The sequence below is a fragment of the Vigna radiata genome, chromosome 2 (genome assembly GCF_000741045.1).
Source record: "Vigna radiata var. radiata cultivar VC1973A chromosome 2, Vradiata_ver6, whole genome shotgun sequence".
Taxonomy (NCBI): Eukaryota; Viridiplantae; Streptophyta; class Magnoliopsida; order Fabales; family Fabaceae; genus Vigna; species Vigna radiata.
The window spans coordinates 7,990,444-8,017,277 of NC_028352.1; the positions used below are offsets into that span (position 1 = coordinate 7,990,444).

The 26,834-nt window shown below is 30.8% G+C and overlaps 2 protein-coding genes and 1 non-coding gene across 3 annotated transcripts; 2 read left to right on the top strand and 1 right to left on the bottom strand.

The window, feature by feature from the left end:
* The first annotated feature begins 479 nt into the window (after positions 1 to 479).
* On the top strand, positions 480 to 4,095 carry LOC106776750 (transmembrane 9 superfamily member 5). Its single transcript, XM_014664222.2, has 7 exons — positions 480 to 858; positions 940 to 980; positions 1,109 to 1,697; positions 1,802 to 1,930; positions 2,268 to 2,424; positions 2,531 to 3,015; positions 3,353 to 4,095. The coding sequence occupies exons 1-7, from the start codon at positions 716 to 718 to the stop codon at positions 3,567 to 3,569; spliced, it is 1,761 nt and encodes a 586-aa protein (XP_014519708.1). The 5' UTR covers positions 480 to 715; the 3' UTR covers positions 3,570 to 4,095.
* Positions 4,096 to 4,985: 890 nt separating this feature from the next.
* Positions 4,986 to 8,121, bottom strand: LOC106755729. The gene is made up of 6 exons (XR_002667163.1): positions 7,955 to 8,121; positions 7,818 to 7,868; positions 7,587 to 7,638; positions 6,936 to 6,994; positions 5,639 to 5,684; positions 4,986 to 5,298 (listed from the first exon to the last, which is right to left on the bottom strand). It is a non-coding gene; the product is annotated as an uncharacterized LOC106755729 (transcript).
* Positions 8,122 to 19,222: 11,101 nt separating this feature from the next.
* Positions 19,223 to 21,709, top strand: LOC106754229 (myb-related protein 2). The gene is made up of 7 exons (XM_014636233.2): positions 19,223 to 19,426; positions 19,510 to 19,729; positions 19,843 to 19,919; positions 20,240 to 20,294; positions 20,378 to 20,471; positions 20,578 to 20,647; positions 20,783 to 21,709. Exons 2-7 carry the CDS (start codon positions 19,570 to 19,572, stop codon positions 21,455 to 21,457), a joined length of 1,131 nt encoding a protein of 376 aa, XP_014491719.1. The 5' UTR covers positions 19,223 to 19,426; positions 19,510 to 19,569; the 3' UTR covers positions 21,458 to 21,709.
* The last annotated feature ends 5,125 nt before the right edge of the window (positions 21,710 to 26,834 follow it).

The following is a 26,834-nucleotide window of genomic DNA, read 5'->3' on the forward strand; positions in this document are numbered from 1 at the left end:
TTTGAAAGATAAAACTAGTAAAATTAATTTAAAAATAAAACGCTGGTAAAAGGGTAAAAGATGAAACAAAACGTCAAAGAGAGAATCTTTATATAATAATATAGAAGTATAGATATAAATATCGATGATATATTGTGCTTTTATACGTAACAAGCTTCTAAATATCTAAAATATATTTATTACTAGATTTCATTTATTTAAACTACAGAATTGATACAGAAAAAATGAATAGGATTAAAAATTAAAAATAAACGAAATATTGGGGGCTGAAACGAAAAACACTTTAAAATGTACAAAATTCATATAAATCACATTTTAAACAAATTATTATATATATATATATATATAATATCATATTGGTTGTGTCATTATATATATATTTTCCAAATATAAAATTGTAGCATATATATTTAAAGAGATAAAATGTTTGTATGAACATCTTTCTCAAGAGTAGACTGAAAAGCGTATTTAGAAAATGATTTTATTTGTTGGATAGAGAAAATTTAACATGATCCTCACAAATTACTGAACTACACAGTACTAATCTTAAATTAAGTTTCTCGTTCATAGATCCATATTCATTTTTTGGTTTGGTTAGTTTTGTTTTGATCTTACAATTAATACTCGTCTCTGTTCACAACTTGTGTGTCATGTGTCTGAATAATGTAAGCATTTGACTCTGCATCTGGCTTCTGCTTCTTCACCACCTGCATCTATGGCTGAAAAGCACCACCTCATTCTCCTTCTTCTCTGCGCCACTCTTCAATTCTCTTCATCTTCACCCTCCGATCACTTTTACAATGTTGGAGAACTTGTCCCATTTTTTATCAACAAAGTGGGACCCTTCAACAACCCCAGGTTTCATTCTTTCCCTCATTACTTTTTTTTTTTTTTTTTTGTGTTAACTGAATTTCTGTTTACACGATTCTTCTGTGGCAGTGAGACCTATGAATACTATGATTTGCCATTCTGCGCCCCAGGTTAGTCACTCTTGGTCTTAGGTTAAAGGTTAAATTTTTAATCTCGTGGTGTTGAAAAATGGGATCAAATGATCATTGGATTGGAAATTTGAACATCTTGGATTGTAAAAAGGTTGTGTTTTTCACAGTCCCAATTGTCAAAAAGAGAGAGTCCCTGGGGGAAGTTCTCAATGGTGACCGTTTGAGCAATGCTTTGTATGAGTTCAAGTTCAGAGAGGACAAAATTGATGAGACCTTGTGCCCAAAGAAGCTTACAGTTGATGAAATTGGCTTCTTTAAGCGCGCTATAGACCGTGAATTTTACTTCCAATTTTACCTGGATGATCTTCCATTCTGGGGGTTCATTGGGAAACTAGAAGAAGATAGGTGGACTCCTGGTGGAGGAGGACAAAACTATTACCTTTTTACACATGTTCAGTTTGATGTTCTTTACCATGAGAATCAAGTCATACAAGTAAATGCATTTGGCGATCCAAATCGTGCGGTAGATATCACTAAAGATGTTGGTGTTGATGTTAAGTTCACTTATTCTGTTACCTGGAATGCCACTAAAATACGTTTTGAGAACAGGATGGATAGATACTCAAGGGCTTCGTTGATGTCTGTGCATCAGCAAGTTCATTGGTTCTCTTTCATCAACTCAATTGTCATCATTTTGCTTTTGACTGGTTTGCTTGCCCTGCTTTATATGCGACATCTGAGGAATGATTTGAAAAAGTAACTTTCTTCTTTGTTCATAATTCTACAACAGCATAATATGAGCTGCAGGCTGTCTTTATTTCTTAGCCTAACCTAACATTTTTTTTTCATTTACAATTTAGGTACTCTGATGCAAATGAAGAAGATAGAGAGGTTGGTTGGAAGTGCCTTCATGGCGATGTATTCAGACCTCCTGCTAACTCATCCTTACTGTTTGCTGTTGTTGGAACTGGTACCCAATTGCTAATCTTGTAAGCTACTCTTGTTGTCAAAAATACATATTCCCTGATCCTCTCCCCAAAACCATGCATTCAGCTATGTCATCATGGCTATAATATATGAAGGTGTGTGATGTATAGTTTCATTTATGCATCAACCAACCAAGGAATTATTCAAATCCTTTAGCAATCTGAATATAGAATATCAAGTGATAGCAAAGACCAAAAGCATTCTCCTTCTACTTGATTTCTTCTTTTCTTGATTTCATCTCTTGTTAATCATCTATTATGTAATGATGGAAAAGAGTAATTACTACCAGTTCTCTTTTAACTCTGTTCCTCCTTTTTATATAATTACCTTTTACATCAGGACTTGTGTATTGCTGTTTCTAGCACTTATTGGCACCCTTTATCCCTACAATCGTGGAGGACTGTTGAATTGGCTTGTCTTGCTGTATGCTCTTTTTTCTGTATTTGCTGGCTACACTGCAGCATCCTTCCATGGCCAGTATGCTGAGAATGGATGGGTAATTTTATATGCAATTTCACAAGAAAGCAAAAGAAAAAATGTTAAATGTTTCTCTTTTGATGTTATTTTTAACGAACTAAATTGTGATTTGGCTGTAATTCCAGGAAAGGACGGTTGGTCTTGCAGGGGTCCTTTACACTGGACCAGTGTTTGTTGCAGCCTCTATCCTCAACATAGTTGCAATCTCTTACAGGGCTACAGTTGGACTCCCATTTGGCTCCATTATTGTTATTATTGTTTTATTAACATTTCTCGCCGTCCCATTGCTTGCATTTGGTGGAGTGATCGGATACCGATTTAGATCTAAATTTCAAAGCACCTCTGCTGCAAAGAGACACCCAAAAGACATTCAACAGCTTGCTTGGTACAGGAGAACACCATTTCTAATGTTTATCGGGGGTCTTGTGCCTTTTAGTGCAATTGTTCTGCAATTACACCAAGTGTATGCTAGTATGTGGGGCTACAAAATATACACTCTTCCTAGCATTTTGTTTGTCACCTTCATTCCTGTCATTGTGATCATTGCACTTGTCAGTATTGGCTTGACATACATTCAACTATCTGTGGAAGACCATGAATGGTGGTGGAGGTATGTTGTGTTGCTGATATCAATGCTTGCAGCTTGCTTCAATTTAATTTTTTTTCTCCTTTATACTCCTTCCTCTCTTGAAAAATTGGATCCTTGGTAACCATGACATCCTAAGAGAAATCAATGTAGTGATGATGTTTTCACAAGAAATTGAAAAAAAAAAATTGAAATGGTTTGATTCATATTAAAATTTAATTAATGGAGGTTGAAAAAGTTATAATGTTCACATTCTAGATGATTTTTTCACATGAAATTTGGGAGGGAAAAAAAATGTGAGCATTGAGCCCACCATTTAGTATGAGGCTTTATCACTAATGTTGTTTTTCTGTGGGTGCAGGTCAGTGCTGTGTGGTGGCTCAACAGCCATTTTCATGTTTGGGTATTCTATCTACTTCTATGTGAGATCAAATATGAGTGGATTCTTGCAGCTATCATTCTTTGTTGGCTATAATGCATGCCTATGCTATGCTTTCTTCCTAATATTTGGTGCAATCAGTTTCAGAGTTTCATTTCTCTTTGTTCGCTTTATATACCACAATGTTAAAAGAGAGTAAGTCACCAATATCAGAAGCACAAAACCAAGTTGATTTTAAGGTATGATTTAAGGGTATCCCTAACTTGAATTGATGAATTACCCTTCAGAAGGTTAACTCTACACAGTATGATGTAAGTGTATCCCTTGAATTCTTTTACAAGAACATTTGTGCAGACAATGTATCCTTTATTTAACTTTTCTCAGCTCCATGACTGCACATTTTGAAAAGACTTCCTGGTGGCACATTTTACCCTGGGAAAAGATGAGTGAAATGACATTTCTAAGGAGGATCAAGTGTCTATTTTTGTCTTTAAGTTTATTAGAATTGAGTTTGAATCGTTAAATATAATTAAGATGTGCAAAACTATTTCCAGCTACTAATTCTACTTAAAAATGTGTGTATACTGTGAAGAAAACATTTCTAATGTAAGAAAAACATGTCACAGGTCCCCTGTTGTTTGATGAACTCTTTTTTTTGGGTGGTACTGATGTATACTGTCAATGAGGAATTATGATTAATATTAACAGTTTATATTTTTCATTGATGGATGAGAGTCCTTACTCTTTTTTCATTTTATTATTACTGTTAAAGGATTGTTTCATATTAAAGATTTAAACTATATATAGATGTGTGTGTGTGTGCAAATAGCTATTAAATTAATGAGTCAAATTGGATCCTTTCATGCTTCTGCAGCCGTAAAGAGAAGATAAAAATAAGAGGAGAGAGAGCACACTGACCCCTAATGAGTCTCATTCAAAAGTTCAATAAATTTCAGACAACGTAATAAGCTTATGGATTAATAGACCTATGACACTAGAAATGGTTAAAACTACCAAAATCAAGGATTTTTGCGAAAATTAAAACTAATTATAGTGATTTAGTTATGGAAATAAAACAGTTCACTTTTTTACTTTTGTTTTCTTTTTGAGTCTTAATTCATATACGAGAAACTTATAAATCATAGTCTTTATGCTCATAAAAGTTAAGTATTTGTCCCTATCAACAAAAAGCAGGATAAACTTTTCCATAATATAAGATACTATTGCAGAATGGATTCTCACTATGATCAAAACTTATTATTTCCTCCTATAAGACTATAACTTAAATTAAAACCAATTAAACATAAAATTGTGATATAATGTTGCATATTAAATATTAAAAATTGCTTGTCATGCCTAATCTTCACGAATAAAATTTATTAAGTGGTAAGTTTTAATAAAATATTAATACATGTGTGGAAAAATTGAATACCATATCCGTATACTGCTACATCTAAGTACTTTCCATTTTTCAGTAGTAAGTTCTATTCAATCAAAGGATAAAAAAGGAACAAAACTAACGATAAAAAAAAAAAAAAAAAAAACCATGAGGAGATTGCACAAGGAACCTAACTAGTAAATTGAATGCCATCCATTAACAAAATCAAAAACATAATAAAACAAATGATGAAACAAAAATCACGGTTAATGTAACTCTGTAGAACAAGTGCATTAGAGCTGAATTTACATAGTGAACACTAAATCTGAAAAGCATCATTCAGAGGAAAAGAGAAAAACAAAACTCTCAGCACACATGTAGCACGAATGCTGACTATAGTGGAACAAAACCATTATATTACGTATGAGTGTAAATTTTAAAGGGTACAGGAAGTTCTTGACTTCTGAATCTTATTCTGAAGGAGGAGGTGATGATAGTGCTGCATGGTAAGACGAGGAAACAAGTTGTGCAAGAGCAGGAACAGCCCCACCTACAGTTATTACAATCATATTGTTATCAACTTAGATACACAGCAAATATATATCACAACACAAGGATAAAACCAATGAAAAGGTTGACACTTGTCAAACACAGAAAACATCATTAGGATAAGAACGCTTCTTGACCATGAAAATTTTAACTTTTGAACATATCAAAATTTTTGTAAAAGAGAAATATTAGAAAAACTAAATCTTGTACACTTGTACGTTTGTGGGCACATGCACCGAGTAAGCCAATTAAGCATTGCTCAAGTTTAAATTAAAGACCATACAATCACATATATGATAGTATATAAGCCAGGCAAAGTAATAACACAATCAGAAATTCACCTGCCAGTCCTGCACAGGCTGAAGAGAATACTATCACAGGCGGTGTCTGAAAATCAGAGAACAGTTTCAGTAAGTATGTTGTTAATAAAAATAACAAGTTTTCGCTTACATAAGAAAGAAGGAAGTTTAGCTGAGTGTTTCTGCTGGCACAATATGAGAGAAAGCTCTATTATGCTTCAATACTGTGAAACCAATTTTAGATACTCCAACATGAACATGTTCATATAAAATAATCTAGAAAATGTATGGAAGAAACTGCATATTAAAGTCCAATCTGTTGTACAAAATATATAAGCAACTTCATGTACGTATACAATTAAACCAAGTTGAGTGGAGCCAGAAGAATACATATAGAGAGAGCCTAAATTCACAATTTCACAGGTTGTGTACAAGTATGAGTAGTTTACAGGGAGGTCAATCAATGATATATGCATCAAAACAGGACTAATCCAAGAGGAAAAAAATATTGTGGTTGAAGGTTGTGGAGACAGCATCTTTAGTCTTTGAAAAAATGCACTAAAATTTTCTCAAGGAAAACTTTTCTAAGACATTGACAAAATGCAGCTAATAGATTAACAGCTTCAGGAATGGGACAAATTCCCTTTTGTCAAGTGACATTCAAAATATCTAGGACTATACATGATTACCATCATAGATGATTCAACTACGTAGCAATCAAGGTGCAAATAAATTGATAAGCACAAGAAGATTTTCTACTTAATGTTCTATTATAGCATTCATCATTCTCTTAACAGATTACAGAAGGATACATCAGTCAGGTTAATGGGTTAAAGAAACTAGATAACTTTATACATAAATGGAAGCAAAGGTGTCAGGCCATGGTGGTTGTTCTCTTGAGTTCATAGGAATTGTTTTAGTGTCCCTTAAACAGTAAAAAGGACGCCATAGACAAGCAAATTCACCACAGGACACACTCAGACTTACATTTCATTTACAAACAAAAAGATGGAAACAATTTTTTCCATTGATTTAATGAAAAACAAGAAAGTTCTGACTCTTTAAGTAAAAATAGCTCCAAGATTTTATTCAAAGAAGTAAATATCTTGGATGACAAACAGTTAAATGTTACAACAGAATACTACAAAGCCGTTTAGGAAGATTGATATAACAATTTAAAACTAGTAAAAAATGCATCCTCCATAAAAGCAAACATGAAGAAAAGTATAAATGAGCAAGAAGTCAATAGTAAACAAAATAATCAAACTGGAAACTGCACGCATAAAATAAAACTGAAGGAAAAGAAAAAGAAATGGTTCAAAAGGCACCAGAAACTTACACCAATGAGGAAATGTATCCACATGGGCCCTTTTACGCATCTCCTAACAACAGGCATAACTGCATTACAAATGGAAAAAAGAAAACTTTTTGAATAACAGAGATTGTTAATATCAAAAATTAAAGCTTCAATCTTTTGGTTTGGAAGGCCAATTGTGTTTGCAATTTACAATTTACAAAAAGAAAAAGCTGTACAATCTTATTCATCTCATTACTACATACTCTAAATCTCCCACCTCAAGTTTGAATGAATTAAACCATTTATGTTTCAATGACAGTGTTTTAAGTTTTTTTTGGCAAACACAAATAATGAGCTACGTCAAATCCTACTAAGATTAGTTGACTCGAGAGAGTGGAACATTAAAAAACTGGTCACAAAAAAATTATGTGCACGATGCATGCCCATTTTCCATTAAGATAATGAATATTAATTGAGACGCATAGATGCAAATCGTATTAAGTTATTGTTCGTCTGCAACCTCTAGTGTTAGTCTGTTTAACATCCTTTGATCCACATTTTTATAGTACGAGAGGAACATCTTTTCCGACATGAATTACCCATTAGAACATAATAACAACTACAGCATTGAGCTAAAAACCATATAATCTTATTCAAATATAAATACATGAACAAAAGTAAGAAAGTACATACCATGGTTGAATCCATAAAATGCACTGGTGGTGCCACCAACGGCAGAACCAATCTGCATAGAATCAAAATCCGTCGATTAACAATCAAGAGCTCAGAAACCCTTTTAAGAAATCAAACAAAGTTCACTGCCCATCACAATACTAGATCCAAAACTCAACAAAAAAAATATCAAAGTGCGCGAAAAAGTTTGAATTTTGAGAAAAAGCAGGAAGTGGGGTGGGAAGAACTGACCATAGAAAAACTGTCCCGCACAAGGGGGGAAACTGTCCAATTGCTGGTTTCCTGCACAAAATTAGAAAAAATAACAATAAATTCAAAAAAAAAAAATGATTTAAGGGAAAGTATTGAAATTATGAATTGGAAAAAACCATGTTCTTAGAAAGAGGTCCTGCGCAGTGAGGGCATCGAATATTTTCATTAGAACCGTGACTGAGGTTTTTGCCTGTCATGTTCCTCTGCTCTTGTCACCTCAATGGTTCCGTTCGGTTGATGCTTGGTGCTGTAGAAATTAGAAACGGTTGAAAAAGTGGCTTTATCAAATTGGTTTATATATATATATATATATATATATATATATATATATATATATATATATATATATATATATATATATATATATACATTCGCTCCTACTTAAAAAATGTAAAATTGAAAAAATAAAAGATATATATAATTATAGGTACATAATTATAGATAAAATATTATAAGTAATATTGTGTAAATATTTTATTATTAATAATAAATATTTAAATTCGAAAATTACAAAAATGATAAAATAGTAAATATTTTTTTTATAATGAGTAACTATTTAAATTTTTAAAAATAGTTACTAAAATGATAACAATGGAAAATAATTTTTTATTATGAATAATTATTTAAATTTAAAAATTAATTATTCAGAGAGTAAAATTTGAAAAATAGAAGAGTACAACAAAACAGTATATCATATTTATATATTTGAAATGAATTAAATAGAGTAGTAATTACTAAAATAATAAAACTGAAAAATAAATTTTTATTATGAGTAATTATTTAAATTTAAAATATAATTATTAAGAAGATAAAATTTAAAAAACAAAAAATGACACCAAAAGAGTGTATCTTCTTTTTATTCTTTATATATAAAAGAAAAAAAATCAAATATTTAAGAAAAGAAACTGATGTTCGTTTAAAATTTATTTTATATATAATTATATTTATAATTGTATACGCAATTTTTCCTAATTTTATTATTTTAATTACTACTTTTAAAATTTAAATAATTTGTATATATATATATATATATATATATATATATTTAAGGGTTAAATATGTTTTTAGTCCCTGTACTTCGAGGTGATTTTGGTTTTACTCCCTCCTTCAAATTATAGTACAATTTAGTCCTTCAACTTTAGAAAACTCTAGTTTTAATCCTTTTTACCAAATTTTTTAAACTTTATTTGCTGTTTCAAGCACCTTATATTATAGCATTTGGATTGTTTACACTGTTTTACACAATTTTGCTTCAATGTTAAATGAGAAACACGTTTGAAACAACAAATAAAGTTAAAAGAATTTGGTAAAAAGGATTAAAACCAGAGTTTTCTAAAGTTGAAGGACTAAATTGTACTATAGTTTGAAAAAGGGACTAAAATCAAAATCGCCCTAAAGTATAGAAACTAAAAACATATTTAACCCTATATTTAAAAATAAAAGTACGTATACATAGCGGCGCGAATATGCTAATAATAATAAGGGTTAAATATGTTTTTCCCTATACTTTAGGGCGATTTTGATTTTAGTCCCTTTTTCAAACTATAGTACAATTTAGTTCTTCAACTTTAGAAAACTCTGGTTTTAATCCTTTTTACCAAATTTTTTTAACTTTATTTGTTGTTTCAAATGTGTTTCTCAGTTAACATTGAAGCAAAAATGTGTGAAACAGTGTAAACAATCCAAATACTATAATGTAAGGTGCTTGAAACAACAAATAAAGTTTAAAAAATTTGGTAAAAATGACTAAAACCAGAGTTTTCTAAAGTTGAAGGACTAAATTGTACTATAGTTTGAAAGAGGGATTAAAACCAAAATCACTCCAAAGTATAGGGACTAAAAACATATTTAACCCTAATAATAATATTATTATTAATAATAAAAATATCATTAATAATTAAAGAAAATATAATTATTAAATAAAATTATAACAACAATAATAATGATAATATATTAATAGTGGAGGAAGAGAATGTCAGTTGACTTTCAAAGTCTATAACCAATATGATTAAAACAATTTGTCTTCACTCTAATTATAAAAATAAATTAATATGGAAACTGACCTTGTAAATGGAAGTAATAAAGTGTAATACATGTATTTCCAATTTTCAATAAATATCAATTCAAAATTTATTGAGTAATAATAATTGTCTATAACTATGTATAAAGAGATAACTTATTTAGTGTCTTATTTTATTTTTTAAATTTTATCTTTTTAATTATTACTTTTTAAATTTAAATAATAATTCATAATAAATATTATTTTTCAATTTTATCATTTTAATAACTATTTTTTCTGAATTCAAATAATTACTTATTATAAAAAAAATATTTATTTATTTATTAACATTTTTTCAAATTTAAATAACTATTCATAATAAAAAAATCATTTATACAATTTCTAAAATCATTTAAAATCATTTATTTATTAACATTTATTTATAACGTCCTTGTCTTTTAATCCTATTTGTAAAAGTAGTGAACAATTTCTAAAACTTTTTGAAGAACATTATATTTTCCATGTTTAATCATAAAATTATTTATGTTTAGAGTTTTAATTTCGTATCGTAATGATGCTCGGCTATCAACCACATCTTTTTTGGGAGCGAGTTTTTTTGTTTATATTATCACCCGTCCTTCAAATTGCAACAACGTCATTTTTATTTCTTTCATGGCAAACACGTCATTTTAGTTTTTGTTAGTATATAGAATTTAATTTATTTCAGTCCCACATTTTGATTTATTACAATAAACACATCTTATTGTGATATTCTCATTATTTATAAACTTAGATTTGTTTGTTATATTAAATCATTTATAATTTTCTTTCTAGTGTAACAAAAACAATTTTTTTATATCGGAGAATCATGACTTTGCTATATAGTTTTTTTATTGAACTTTCCTTTAAAGTTTAATTATATTCTTATATTAAATGAAGTAATAAAATAAAAGAAAAAAAATATGTTTACTTTATTAGTGTATAACTGGACTTTAACGTCACTCAGTAGTAAATGTCAGAAACTTAATATAAATTATTGATCGCTGGACTTTTCGTAAATAAATTGGGCATATAGACGTCGATTAGGAGGGGCACCGACGTCTATAACATTATAGACGTCGAGACCCCTACTAACTGACGTTTATATGTCTGACAGGTAGGTTAAAAATCATTTTTTTCTGCCATATAAACGACATTTAGGAGGGACACCGATGTCTATAATATTATAGATGTCGGTGCCCCTCCTAACCAACTTCTATATGTCTAACAAGTAGGTGAAAAGTCATTTTTTTCGTCACCTCGACATCTATATGCGATTATAAACATCGGCTCCCCTACATCCGACGTCTATATATACCACGAATATTAATTTTTAAATCGAATGGACGTCACATTAGTGAGGTCCCTGACGTCGTATATTCGAGAATAGATGTCGGGCTCATTTCCTGTTAAATTAGACATTGCGAACTAGCAGTTACGCGCATTTCATCATCTTCTTTCGCCTTTTCTCTCTGCCACATTGCATTTTTAGGTGCGTTTTATCTCTTTTGAACCGTTTGAACTTACTTTTACTCCGATTAAAGTAGTCTTTGATATATTATCTTTCGTTTGAACCGATTAAAATGAGTTTTCGTTGTGTTTTTGTGCAGTTTTTCTCTTGTCTTTGGGTAGCGTAGTGCACCTACTCCCTTTACTAGTTTCTTCGTAAGAAAAGTTTGCGTCTTTTGGATCTCTTATGACATTTCAACCCAAAGCCGAACCTGGGTCCTTGCCTAGTTTTCATGTCATCGTATTCTTTTTCTTTGGTGGTTGGAATGGAACTAAGCAACGACCCAGGTTCAATTTTGGGTTGAAATGCCATAAGAGATCAAAAAGACGTAATTTTTTCTTACGAAAAAACTAGCAAAGGAAGGAGGTGCTACTACGCTATCCAAAAACACTAGCAAAACTGCATTAAAACACAACGAAAACTCAACAGAAGTCGGTTAATGTCATATCTGACGTCTATATTGCCTTTAGACGTCGGTGAATTCCATGGTCAACGTCTCTATAGACGTTAGACATGGCACTTACCGACGTCTATAAATACGTCGAACCTGTAGAGTCTGACGTCCCATTAACGTCACCCATAAAGATGTTAGGGTCGGGATGTGATGTTAAAAGTTGAAAATAACATACATTTAAAGTCCTTTCTACACTAATGCTTGGAAAATGTCTTCTATAACCCAAAGAAACTAGATTTTTAATTTTTTGAGATTTAAATAGAAAATTTAATTAGATTCCATAATCAACCACTACCATGGTTGATATTTTAGTGGTTTTGATCATCATAGTTGTTAAAATCAATGAAGAAAGAATTATAGGAGAAAAAGATAAAGGGGCTAATATCTACTAGAAACCATGATGAACATGAAGAAGAAGCAAAGTTGGGAATTCCATGAAAATGATAGTAATGGCATTAAGCAGGAGATAATAGTAATGATGAATGCTAAAAGGCATCTTATTAGATTATCTAAAAGGGTGTGTTGGTGGGGGAATGAGAATCCATTTTTGGTGGCTTTCCGACCAAATTCTTTGCTTGAGAATATGATTTATGGGCATTAGTACGAGATAATATTCCCATGTTCCCATTGCAAAGAATCTTTTCATCAAACTTTTCTTTTCCCTTTTTCTTTTCCCCGTGAGGAATATCATTCCGTGGTCATTTCTCACTTTGCATTTCACTCAACTCCATCATCTTTCTTCCTCCACCAAATCATAATAACTAACCAATTACCATCTTAATTAAACAAACGTTTTTTTTAAGAAAAAATTATTTGCTTATAACGAGATTGACCACTAGTCTATTGTGGTTTATTCGAACATGTGTTGCTTCTCGTTTAAAAGCTTCTTACTACACACTATAAAGTGGATCCATAATTCTATGTATCTTAACATAACATTTGTAAAAGGAAATTTAGTAAAAGGAAATGTAAGTACAATGAGGAATATATATTTATGTCCCACGTCGCAATTCGAATATGAATTTGGCCTCCATGCAACTTGTTCTACGTACAAAATCCTCAATCCTTAACATTTGTCTCATTTTATTATCTATACATATATAATTTTAAAAACTATTAAATAAATGAAAACTATTAGATTCGTAAATCAGCTTAGGATTACTTCAATATATAAGAAAAAATGTAATTCTACATCTTTGAAGTAACTCAGTTTTGATGGAACCATATAATTAAAATAATAAGAAATAACTATTATTTTTCGAAATCGAAGTTTAATTACCCATTGCAAGCAAATATATATATATATATATATATATATATATATATATATATATATATATATATATATATATATATATATATTGAAATAGAGTACAAGATCGAGGTACTCTAAGTCCTAACCCTTTTAGAAAGTTAAAGCACGAAAGCTTTGAGGCTTAAATAATACATGCAAAAGAAAGAATGAATACAGCAATTAGAAACCAAAAACATAGGTTCTTATTGTTTTAACTTTTTAAACCATTGTCAAAATCTATATTTTTAATCAATTATAAAATGGGTGTTAAATCATACTTCTAAAGAATGATGGGATTTAAAATTCCAAGGCACTTTCAAATATCAAGTTTTTATCCAATATAATATTCAGAAAATCGTCCCAAGATTAATCACGAGAAAGTATTTGCAATTAGTATATAAAATAAATTAAAAAAGTAAAACATTTTTCTATGATTAATTTACTAACTTATCAATCTAAGTCAAATTAGATTACAAAATTTATGACTCTTCCAAAAATAAATTTAAGTTAAATTAACTTATTTTAAGATAAACTAACTCAAATTGAATTGATTTATTTTGACACTTCTGGTTAAAATAAATGTTTTATGGTGACAACCTCAAAAGATAATGAGAAGTTTTTCTATCGTGGATTTTATATTTAGGAAAGTATAATATTACGATGTCCCAATCTCTAGTTAATCGTTTTTAACATATTTAAAAATTCCTTAAATAAAAGTATAATAAAATAAAAAAATAATGTAGAATTTAAATACTTCAAAAGATGCGTCTGATTTTCGTTGGATTGTGACAACCATATCAAAAGTGTTATGAATCTTAATTTAAAACCATGGATATGTTAAGTATATTAGCCTTAAGATGAACAAATATAGTGGGTAATAATGACTAATGAATGCTGATATTTTTACACACAATTTTGATACGCATATCTCACTCAAATATTTTCATTTCATTTATTCCTTATTCCTTTTTATCACTTCTCATTTTTCACAAATCAATCAATGGCCGTGCTTTAAAGTTTTCCATGTCCTTCAACAAAATTATTGTAACTATAAATCATATTCAAACATATCAACTTACACAACAATTTTAACTTTTTACTATTTTATCTCTTTTTTGTATACAAGAATTATTTTACAATTAATCTTTTACGAGTATTTAAAGTCCTTCCACAATTAGAGCAGTCAAAACGGATAGGGTGTTACTCCCTCTACCACTCCAAGTGCTTCTGTATCACTCCATTATTTTCTTTTATTTCAAGGCTCCATCTGGCCTGGTCCACCACGGGTTAGTCACTTAGTGAGCCAATCCAACTTGACTCGCTTATTAACGAGCTGAAAAAATTCGAACCCAACTCAACCTACCATGGGTTGGTGGATTAATCGGATTGAATCACTGACTTATTTAATTATAAATTTTTTAAAATAAAAAATTACAATATTTTTTAATTCAAATCTAAATAAGCGTTACTTTAAAATGATATTAAACTCTAAACACAATTCAAAATAAATAAAGAAAAGTATCGTACAGTTCAAGTTTAATATAAAAATATGCACAAAAAGCGAACAAATAAATTTTTAATATTAATAATTTTTGTATCACCTATCTATTTACAATATTAGAGTCTTGAATAGGTAACTATATATTATTTTTCTCCTTTGAAACATCTTCTTTATCATTATCTACAATATAATAAAAAAATGCTAACTAATAATACTGAAATATAAAATAATAAATAATTAAATTAAATTAGGTGAGTTTGTGAGCCAACTTAGCTCACCACATGTTCAAATGAGCCGGATTCTAAGTGAACCGGATTGAAAACTAACTCACATAAAATAAATTACATTTTTTTCAAACTCAAAATGAACCGAGTTGACAACCCATTTGATAACACTGTCCACAATTAGTATAAAAACGTAATATATATATATATATATATATATATATATATATATATATATATATATATATATATATATATGTATATATATATATATAAAAGCTGTCATAATGAAAAAAAATCTCATTCATTTAAAGATAAAAAAAAATCAATAATAATTAAAAAACATTTTACCCTTCAACCTTTTACTACCATTCAAAGATTCTGACTTGGCTATGTTCAGCCGTCAGCATGACATCATCCAATTCAAAATTTTGCCATTACCAAAACTTACTACAAATTTCTTTTAGTAGGAAAATTTCAAAAACTTTTATATTATTATGAACATTTATATTTATATATATATATATATATATAAACGATTTGAATCCATTTATATATTATAATTATATTTATATATTTAAATGAAATTAAACATTAATAATTTACATTGTATATCAGTTTATAGTTAATTTGAAACTTGGAAGATTAAGAAAAATCCATATAATCTTTTGATTTGCGCATTGGTGATATATATTTGTTAGAAAAGGAGGAAGTGTAAGAAAATGAAATGTTTAAATGATAAGTTTGTGAGATATTGAAGAATTTGCCAAGTGGTAATATTAAGTCCATCTAAGGGAGCAGATTCGGTATGAGTCTTGATGCCAAAATTATTCCAATCCACATGCTTCAAACCACTTAGGAACTCAGCTTTAACTTTCCACAAAGTCGCTCATAGATTCTCCTCTCCTTATTAAATATTCCCATAAATCAGAATCAAGAACAAGAACAAGAGGAAGTGATGTGAAGATACTGTTCAAGGAATCTTTCCTCTATTTTCTTTTTTATGGTAACTTGTCTCACAAATATGTTTGTCTAATTTTGCATCATCAATGATACGTTTTATAAATAATCTCTGCTATTTCTGTCTCATCACATCTGGTTTTAGGGACTATTCGTAAAACATATTCCATATTAGCTTTAATCTATGATATCTTTATTTTTCTAATTTCATCACTATTTATTCTTCTTTCTTCAATTACATATATATATATATATATTTCCCGTTTTCAAATTAATATTAATGCAGATTTCCATGCAGTTGACACATGCATTGCCTTTGAAAATGGCCGGTTTTAAATAAAACTGCATCAGATTCTATCACATTCTTTAATGTTTTTCCTAGTGGTATATGCCAATGCCATGCAGTTTGAGTTCCTATATGGCCAAATCTACCATGCATTCTATAACAATGACACAGATATAATAGAATACCTTCAGTGGAAAATGACACAAATCATTATATATATGTATATATATGTCATGCATATATGCATGGATGAAGTAATTTACAAGTCTAAGAAATTCCAGAATACATTATTTAGGTTATGTTTGACAGGCATGAAAAGGTCTTAATGGGGAGTTTGAGGCAACTCAACCAGAAAAGATGTGATGTCTGGTGTTTCTGAGTAAATTGTTTTTGCTCCTAATATATATATATAAGAATACAACAGAAAGAAAAACAAAGTATGTTGTGTTCTGAAGAGAATTTTATATTACTATAAAATTTATTTAAAAATTATTATTTTTTAAATAATATAATATTTATATTAAAAAATATCATTAAATAATCAATTTTTAATTGAAAAAATCTCATAATTAAAAATGAAACAAAATATAAATTTAATTATTGCACTTTAAACCTATGAAGCAAAAGTATAAATTTAATTATCTCACTATAAACTTAGTTTTAACAAAAATCTATTATTAAAATTCAAAATCATCTAGAATATTCAAGTTTGGAAAGCATTGAGCCAAGTTTTCACTTTCTATGAAAATTAAATTTAAGTTTAATTTAATAGGCTTTTTAATTCCAAGTTAAAACTAGTTTTTAATTTTTTTTTTATTCGTAATGTACTTCACGCTAAAAGGAGTGGTTTTTTTTTCTTAAATTTGTCACAATTGCTAATAATAAAAAAAAATCCATCCATAATTGCGAGCAAACTTCGAAACAAGTATTAAATGAAAGTTTAATTATCCGCTCACTGGTAGATATAACATGGACTTTTATAATATTTCCATAATATATTTTAATAATTTTTTTTAATAACACAACACATGTTATTATTTTATTAATTTATTTAAATTTATATTTAAAAAAATATTTAAAATAATCCATAACAAATGTCACATAATGACAATATTATATTAAAAAAAGTGTTGTTAATTCTATTATTTATTATATGCATTATACAATTATTTCAAATCGTCTCTTACGTATCCACGTGAATACGTCAAATCATCACCCTCTTATATATCTGTGCCAATACCAATGTAACGAAGATGGACTGCTTTTAACAAAAACGTTGATTATATAAAAAACAAAAGGAAAATGATATTTTATAAATTTTTTTACATCATTTTGACACTGTATACATATCCAAAGGTGGTTAGATGATTTTAAATTAAAAAAAGTTGAGAAAGGATATATTTGGAAGAAAAAAACCAATTTTTTTTTTTTTAATTTAAAATCATCCAACCACATTTTAACACGTGTACAATGTCAAAATAATGTAAAAAAATTGTGTTAAAATATCATTAACAAAAAACATGAAAGTTAACCTATAATCTCAAGTTGAAAGTTTAGATATATCTATTCTAAATATCTACACTGAAAACATATATACATTTAACAACGTGAACTGCATGTGATTATTTCCTGTAATCCCTTCACTAGCAGCTAACAATCAATCATTTTCTACCACAGCATTTTGATAGAACATCATTTAGGTCTAGATACATATTCTTCACAAGCAGATCATAATGAATAAGTGAAAGTTCTACACGGATAAGAATTATAACCATTCAGAAAATCAGAAAGCTGGCACAAGAATCTGCTTCATTAACCAAGGTACAAGTCAAGGGTAAGTTAAGTGATCCTCTCTCTCTCTCTATATATGTGTGTGTATAATATGCTGCTGCATTTAACCAAATGTAAGTATAGAAGCAAGTACACTTCTTGCTTTCACTTTTAATTAGGTCACGCTTTTATGATTCTAGAGGATGGAAGTCGATTGAATTTTTGTGCCAAAGAAAGAATGAAAAATTTTGGGTCCACCTTCCTCCTATTTCAATTTTTCTGACTTGTGGGGGCTGAATAAGTTCCAAACTTATGGATGCAGACAAAACAGAACGTATTCTTATTCCATTCCTTACCTCCAAACAGTCCCATGCAAGCATCTGAACTGTTTTTTTATACACCTTTTCTTCTGTTTCAAGGTGCTCTAGTCAATGGAGTTAATCCTTCTTATTCATAACTTCTTCATGCATTCAGAAGCCCCTTGTCTTTTATATATATATGTATCTACTTTAACATGCATAGCATTCAACAAAATCATATCCATCATGTTCAAAATATTGTTGCACGTTCAGGACTGCTATAATCATCACAAGAAAAGCATTATTTAGGCCTTTAACTTGCAAGAATCTTCCACTACAGCAAAATGTATATAATGGATGAGCTTTGGCAGTTCCAAGTAGAGAGGAATATAAGATTCCCCAGAACCAAGTCATGAAAAATAAAACAAAAATAAAATCCTATTTTCAAATTTGGGAATATGATTCCCACTTTTGCCAGACCAGCGAATATGAATGCACATTTGGTTAAAATTTGAAGGATCAATTCCAGAATCTAATGCAGTTAGGAACTAGATATTTGCATATTAATTTTTCAGCAGTTTAGTTTTTATACAGATATTGGACAAATTTTTAAGTGTTTGTGTGTGTATGCTGGAAACATATCTATAAAACTTAGGTAGAAAAGCCATAAAATCAGACCTTTAATAGTATTTTCATTAGTTTTAATTTCACTTATCCATTCTAGTTATACAGGTAAAATTTCACTTACTAGATTATATATGTGTAAAGTGTGTGTGCACTAATTAAGAGGGACTCAAATGAGTGCAACAACAAAAATAAAACAAGGAACTCAAATAGAATGTTTTGCACTGCCTTAGAATAGAAAGTGAAACTAAAGGGGTCCACAAGCATATATAACACAAGTGAAGAGAAAAAGTAGGAAAAGGAAGGAGTCTATTTGTCAGGTAACCATGCATAAAGGATTGAGTTCTGTTTTCCATTGGTTCTACCAAAGATTCCATGTGTTACTTGTTCACCTCAGCTCTCATATATAACTACCTGTCTAAGGAGGCTTTGCACTGAAGAGATATGTGCAGTGAAGAAACAAGCTACAAAAGCTCCAAAAGTTGACTGAGAGATAGAGAGAGAGGTTCACTTATATATTATATATACATATATATTAGTATCAAGTCTTATACTACTTGCAAGTAGAGCATTATCGACTTTCACCTTTCAGAGGTAGCAAAGTGATTCAGAAACAGAAGTTTGATAGGTAAAGGCACAATCAGGTGATTATATACATTGTTTGTTTCTATATGTTGTGAACTCATGGTGCTTATAAAGTGGCTTTTGCAGGTTGAATAGTACTCTCCTCATCTGCAACATCAAGGAAAGAACATTCATTCTTCTTCCAGAATGCCAATCCCTTCTGAGAGACACATGTTCCTTCACACTGGAAATGGATCTGGTGATTCTAGTCTTGTTCTCTCAACTGATGCTAAGCCTAGATTGAAATGGACACCTGATCTTCATGCCAGGTTTATAGAAGCTGTGCAGCAGTTAGGGGGAGCAGACAGTGAGTATTTAAAACATATATTTGTTGATCATCAAATCTTGAAGAGGATAAAGAACCTTTTTACTTCTTTTTTATTAGTTGAATGATTCAAAGAGCTAATTTTTTTTTTTCAGAGGCAACACCCAAAACGGTAATGAAACTGATGGGAATTTCAGGACTTACTTTGTATCATCTGAAGAGCCATCTTCAGGTAAAAATCATTAGTTTTCTGCATAATGTTTTTCAGTGTTGCTCTCAACTATAGAAAAATCTTGTATTAGTTGCTCAAAATATGTTTACTAAAATGAAAAGGAGTTGGACCCAGCACATATTAGTCTGCATGCTTCGTACATAACATACTTCTGCAAAATTATATTCCATATAACTGATAAATTCTGGTTTCTTATATATTCTTCGTATAGATCTGCCAAATTTTTAAGCAAAGATATGTTGATGTATACAATACTAAGCATAACTTTCTGACTATGATTTCTATGGTGCAATTACTGATCCGTTTCTTTTCCCCACCAGAAGTACAGATTGAGCAAGAGTCTGCATGGACAAAGCAACGTGACACACAAAATCTGTAAGACAACATCTTCTCTATTATCTCTAAATTTATAATGAATCGCAAAACTTTGTTTCTGAACAATAGAACTGGTTTCTCAGCCATAAACCCGGGTGCAGCAACAGATGAAAGACTCAGAGAAAACAATGGAACTCATGTGAACAATTTAAACCTTGCCCCTCAGTCGAATAACAAGTAAGAAACTTCCCCTTTCAGTTTCCGCACATGATTTCTTGTAGTATGAACATTCTAATTTCTATCACTAAAGCTTTTAAACTAACACTCAGTGACCTTGTGGCAGAGATTTACACATCGGTGAGGCACTGCAGATGCAAATAGAGGTTCAAAGAAGACTAAACGAGCAACTTGAGGTGTGTTAAACCAACTTACCATATTTTCGACCTGTAGAGTTGACAAATTATCAAAAGGTTTCAATTAATTTTCACATAAGTGTGATTAACTATATCTTCATAAATTCTTACAAAAACCCATCTGAACTCATCTAGGTGCAAAGACTTCTGCAGCTACGGATAGAGGCTCAAGGAAAATACCTTCAAGCTGTGCTGGAGAAGGCTCAGGAAACACTTGGTAGACAAAATCTGGGAGTAGTAGGACTTGAAGCTGCAAAACTTCAACTTTCAGATCTAGTGTCAAAAGTGTCCTCTCAGTGTCTGAACTCGGCATTTTTAGAGCTAAAGGAGTTACAAGGATTTAGCACTCATCAAACACAAACCAACCAGCCAAATGACTGTTCTATGGACAGTTGCCTCACATCCTGTGAGGTGTCACAGAAAGAGCAAGAGATACAAAACGGAGGGATGAGCCTAAGACCCTTCAATGTCCACACATTCATGGAACGAAAGGAGCTCATAGAGGGTCCTAATCTCAACAACCTACCAAGCACTGACCTCAAATGGTGTGATCCAGTGAAGAACACCTTCCTTACCCCATTGAGCAGAAGAAGTCCAAGCAACTTGTCTATGAGCATTGGACTTGAAGGAGAAACTGAGAATGGAAGCACCATTAGGAAAGAATCAGTTAAATCAATGGCTGAGAAAGTTTCTCAAGATTATGGACTGCCTTCATACTTTGCTGCACCAAAACTGGACCTAACCACTGAAGTCAAGAACAATAGAACGAGTTGTAAAGAACTGGACTTGAATGGATTCAGTTGGAACTAAGAGAATGGAAAATGAAAGCAAGGAAACTCCAATTTCTGGCAGGAACAATGTAACCGATCCTGTAAACAATTTAATCTATCAGCTGATGTTTCTTTCAGTTCAAAGGGTCATTGGCCTGATATGAATTAATTTTAGCAGAATGCAAACTTGCATCTGACAAAAATCTACCATAAATTTGTAATCAGTAATCATTATGGACATATAAAGTATGGTTTTATTCTATATAAGCTTATTCAAAGTTTTAGACGTCAAGCCCTATGTTTATTTGATACATGTGATATTGAACAGTAGTACTTTTTCTCCTTTTTCTTCCTTTTTTTTTCATCAAATCTCTCATTATATATATATATATATATATATATATATATATATATATATATATAATATTTCTTTCCTAGGACATTAATATTTTGGAAAATGTTAGTTTATTGTTCCATGTGATTTTGGATATTGAAAAAAAATGGTGAATATGATAAAGAGCAGCGGTACTTTCACACGCAAAAACGACAAATTATCTTGACACGGTAAGTAAATAATAGTATTTTAATTATAATTATATTATTTTTTTAATTTAAAATCATAATATATATTATTATATTATTAAAAATAGTGTCAAATGAGTGTCTATTTTTTAAACAGTGTCAAACTATCTTTTTTCTTTTTTCTATGATAAATAATACAAAGAAAAAAAGATAAAGAGAGTAAAAGAAAAAAAAATAATTATATTCATGGTGCGTGAAGATAGCAAGTATAAAATTATAGCCAAATAATAATTATTACCAATTTTACTCATGTTTGATATAATAGGGAAAATGTTAAATAAGTATTATTTGTAAACTGGAATTTAAGAAGTGAAATTAGGATAATAATTTTTTTAGATAAGATTGTGAATGAAATTTTTTCAAGATGAAGTTCCGTACCAACATTTTCTATTAACTTAGAATAATTGTCATCTTTATGCTCTTTTTGATTTTCTTAAAAGGTGAACTACCTAAAAGACACTTCCAAATTAAACTAATTTCTACTGTTATGACATTGAATTAAACTTATTACATTTTTGTTAGTTCATTAATTTTTTATTTCTTTTTAGAGATTGAATATATTCTCATGATTTAAAACATGTTATTAACTCAATCTTTGCCTAAGTGTTTATAAGAAACGTTAAATGATTAAACGTTTTGCATATGAATAAAATTAATAAAAGAGAAATGACGAGAATAATTAAAAAAAAAAACAATGATCATTAAAGACTACGCATCAATCCTATAATTAAAAAAATCACGCAAGATTAAATACTCTCAAAAATATAAAAGAAAAGAAAAAGTTTATTACTTTTTACTTAGCCTTCAATTTTCTCTGTTTAGAATATCTAAACTAATAAAAAAAATACTTATTTAAAGTTTACGGGTTTAACATTGTACATTAAATTAAAATTAAATAAAATAATAAAATTCTTTTAAAAAGTTTTATAGATGTATGTTCATATTTTTTTTCATCCAAAAAAATACTCTTGCACACATGTAGAACACCAAAAAACATAATTTATTAGTCTCGATAAAAGAATAAAAATAAAGAAAATATATAAAATACAAATTTAGATAACGTATTTTACTACTAGTCCTAAATAAAAAAAACTAAATAATAAATTTAAATACTTTATATCCATTTCTAATAACTTCAGTATTATGTTATTAATTGCCTCTTATATTTTATTTTTATTTGAACTAATTAATTCTTTTTAAATTGTGGAAATAATTGCAAAACAAAAATTATTGCAAGAACAATTCACTAAAAAAATCAACATGTTATGCTTTACCATTCACCTTTTTACACACTCGCTTTTAAGAATTTTATTTGTTTCATCTCTTTTTTATTATACAAATTTAGTTCAACAACTATATCTAACATCCCAAAAATATATGTATATTTATATATCATATGGAATGCAACATGTATAATAAAGTAAAGCAGTTAGGAGAAATTATCAGATGAAGTATATATTATAATACAGTCATCCAAAAGAGAGGGGAAATTTAAAAGCTTTACATATAGTTATAAAGTCTTTCAAAAGGAAGAAAAGGAGAGAAACTAAGTTATATACATAAGGGATCCTATCTAGTCTAAACTACTCTGCAGTGTCTGGAGCCTCAACAGAATCAACTCTATCCAATATCTGCTCCAGAGGGGCCTCTCCTACCTCTGCTCACATCCAATTTGGATGATCATTGCAAGAGAAATCAAACACATACAAAACACACAATTGCAAGGGTAAGCTAGATGTCTAAAATATTACAAGTAAACAAAATTAAACTAGCATACAAGGTCAAGCAAACAATATTATACAGAACAATTTTACTAAGTTATACATTAGAGTTTTATTAAGTGGTGTTAAACATAGACTCGTCCGGACTAAGAATGTATATAGAGCTGGGGCGGGTTGTGCACTTATGGTGGCCTCTACTGCTTTGCAAAGTCATTGCCGAGGGGTTTCACCCGACCACACACAAGGCCGGTCTGTTACCGCGGAATAGACCTCCAGTGATAGCGCCTACCCTAGGACCTCCCACTACTCTCACCACACGCGTCAATCCTCTCTAAGTGAGAATGAAAGACCGTTAGAGTGTTAGGGATAACCCCCCATAGTGGAAGCCTCTTACATACATTCAATACACTAACTGATCTCACCGAGAGATCTTAATTTCATATTCAATCCGACCACTCTAAATCACATGATATTCCTCTTGCATCAATAATGTACCTCATAAACCACTTTGATTCATCAAACATAAAATTTCATAGTCATTCAAGTGCATTCTTACTATATTGTCTCATACCAAACCCGTACACCATCATACAACATAAACCATGTCATAAAACAACTCATACATTACATACTTTCACAAAACCATTACTTATTAACACAAATTTCTTTAGGACTTTTAATTATCAATACTTAAGTAATTCAAATAGCTTGGAGACCCTCACCAATGACTCCGGAAGGGTCAAACACCCCCAGAACGACCTAAAGAACGTCCAAAACGGACGTCCGAAACTCCCAAAACGTCAAAAACATCAAAATAACTCACTATGTCGCAGGAAATTCGCTGAGCGCACACCCTGTGGTGCGTTGTGCGAATTTCTTCTGCCTGTAGCCCTTCGCAGAGCGCACAGAGTGCGCTGTGCGACTCTGCATAATCTGCAGAGCGAATTTCTGCAGATTTTAGGAACTCACCCACCCAAAACTCATTACAGGCCATTTAGTGAACTTCTAATACTGTCTTCACTCACTATGTATACCAAAAAAGTAACCTTTGTTCTCACAAATCACTCTACTTGTTGTGCTCTCACTCTCACTTCACTGAAATTCTTCAAGGAGCAAGTAAAACACCCTTCCTTTTTTCTTCTCTTTACTCCACATTTTTGTTTTCTCACTTTAAAAAACCCTATAATGACAAAAATAGGGGTTTGCGAATTTGTTTTTTGTTCTGGAGGATTTGAAGACATGGAATGATTTTTTTCATGTTCTGACATGCTTGTATCAGATTTTGTTTATTTTATTTAAACAATTTGAGTATATATTATTTGAACAAGCTCTTTTTGATATCTTTGAATTTGAGAAATTGTGTTACAAATTAACTATTAATTTTTTTGTTGATATTGTTGAATAAGGAACAAAAAAATGATGAATATAAGAAACTTATATGTATGTTTTTTATGTTTGTTTTTGGAAGACATTTGGATTATATTGTACTTTTTATTATTATTTTGAATTGTCTTTAACATAATTTTTTGGGAGTGAAATTTGTTTAAATTTAAATTACAGAAAGTTTGTATTTTTTTTATTTTAAAAAAATGTAATTAAATGGGCTAGTGAGTCAACCCGTTTACCCACCAACCCGTGGTGGGTTGGGCCGGGTTCAAGTTTTTCTGACTCACTAATAAATGAGCCGGGTTGAGTTGGCTCACTAAGTGACCAACCCATATTTCTTCAAAGATTGTAGTCATAAAGAATATATGATAGATATGTAGCATTCTTTGGACTTCGGCTATAATAAGTTATAGAGGTGAGAAACTAATCCTGCCATTTTACTCAAAATTTCCCCTACATTTTTTTACCTTTTCTCCAGTTTCCACTTTCCCTACCAACTAGCTAAACATGCCCCATAACAGACTATTGAAACCCAATTCAACATTGCAGCATTCATGTGTTGATTATAAGTTTAAAAGTGGAAACAAATAATGATAGAAATGGGAAAAGGTGGATTCATCAGGCTTTTAAATTAAATATATGATATGTGATACTAAGATGGAACATGAGAAGAAAGCTGAACAAAACATCATTTTAGCTTGACCAAATTAATAATTTAACCAATAAATATGAAGACAAAGTTTTTGAATGTAGAAATACAAGAAATTTCTAAGCTAAGACCAAATGGAAAATTAGCAAGTATAATTCAAGAAAATTAGTGAACTTTTGAATGGACAAATTAGCATACCTCATTACGAAAGGAATTTTCAATTTTGGAGGAACAATATCTCCAAAGAAGTCAGCTTCTTTAGCCGGGATTCGGATCCGAAACCGTTCTTGCAAAGTTTATTGAGGTTGTGCGTGTTGGATCCGGGGGTGTTCTTGAATTCCTCGGACAGATCGTCGTCGTCGTCGGGGAAATTGATGTTATTGGGGTTGGTGGCAGTGGTAGTGTCGGTGTGGGGTTTGTTGCGGCCTTTCTCCATGGAATCCATGGATTTGAAGTGAACTTAGGAGGAGGGTGAAGCGGTGGTGGAGTTGTTGATGAGGCGAGGGAGAGGGAGGGAGGGGAGGCGTTGGGTTTCAGTGCAGTAGCGTTAGCAGAGTCGATGAAGGCGGAGGTTTCCTCCGGGATCCAGCATGACGGGGGGAGACGGCGGGAGAAGGTGAAGGAAGGGGTGGCGAGAGTGAGGGGAGGTCGTCAAGAAGTGCTCAGTAGCGAGAGTGAGGGGAGGTCGTCAAGAAGTGCTCAGTGAGAAGTGGTTGTTCAGAAGAAGAAGAAGAAAATGGGGCTAGGGGGCTAACCCGGCCCTACTTCATTTCCAACACACGGGGCTTTGGGGGCCAGGGGGCTTTTCTAAAACCTCTAAAATGTGGGTCAACAAAAATGGGGTTCAGTATAAATGGGGTCAGGGTTGACCTTGGGGTTTTCAGAAAAACTGACAGCTCTACTTACATGCAATGGCATAGAAATAACACGTGTTGCATCTCATGCTTTAATAAGTTCATAAGAAAAAAAGCTTTTATAGCGTAATGACAATTAAAGAGGGGTATATTAATTTAGAAGAAAAAATTGTACAACCACTAATAGAATAAAAATACAGTTCATGCCATGATAGTGTCTCACTC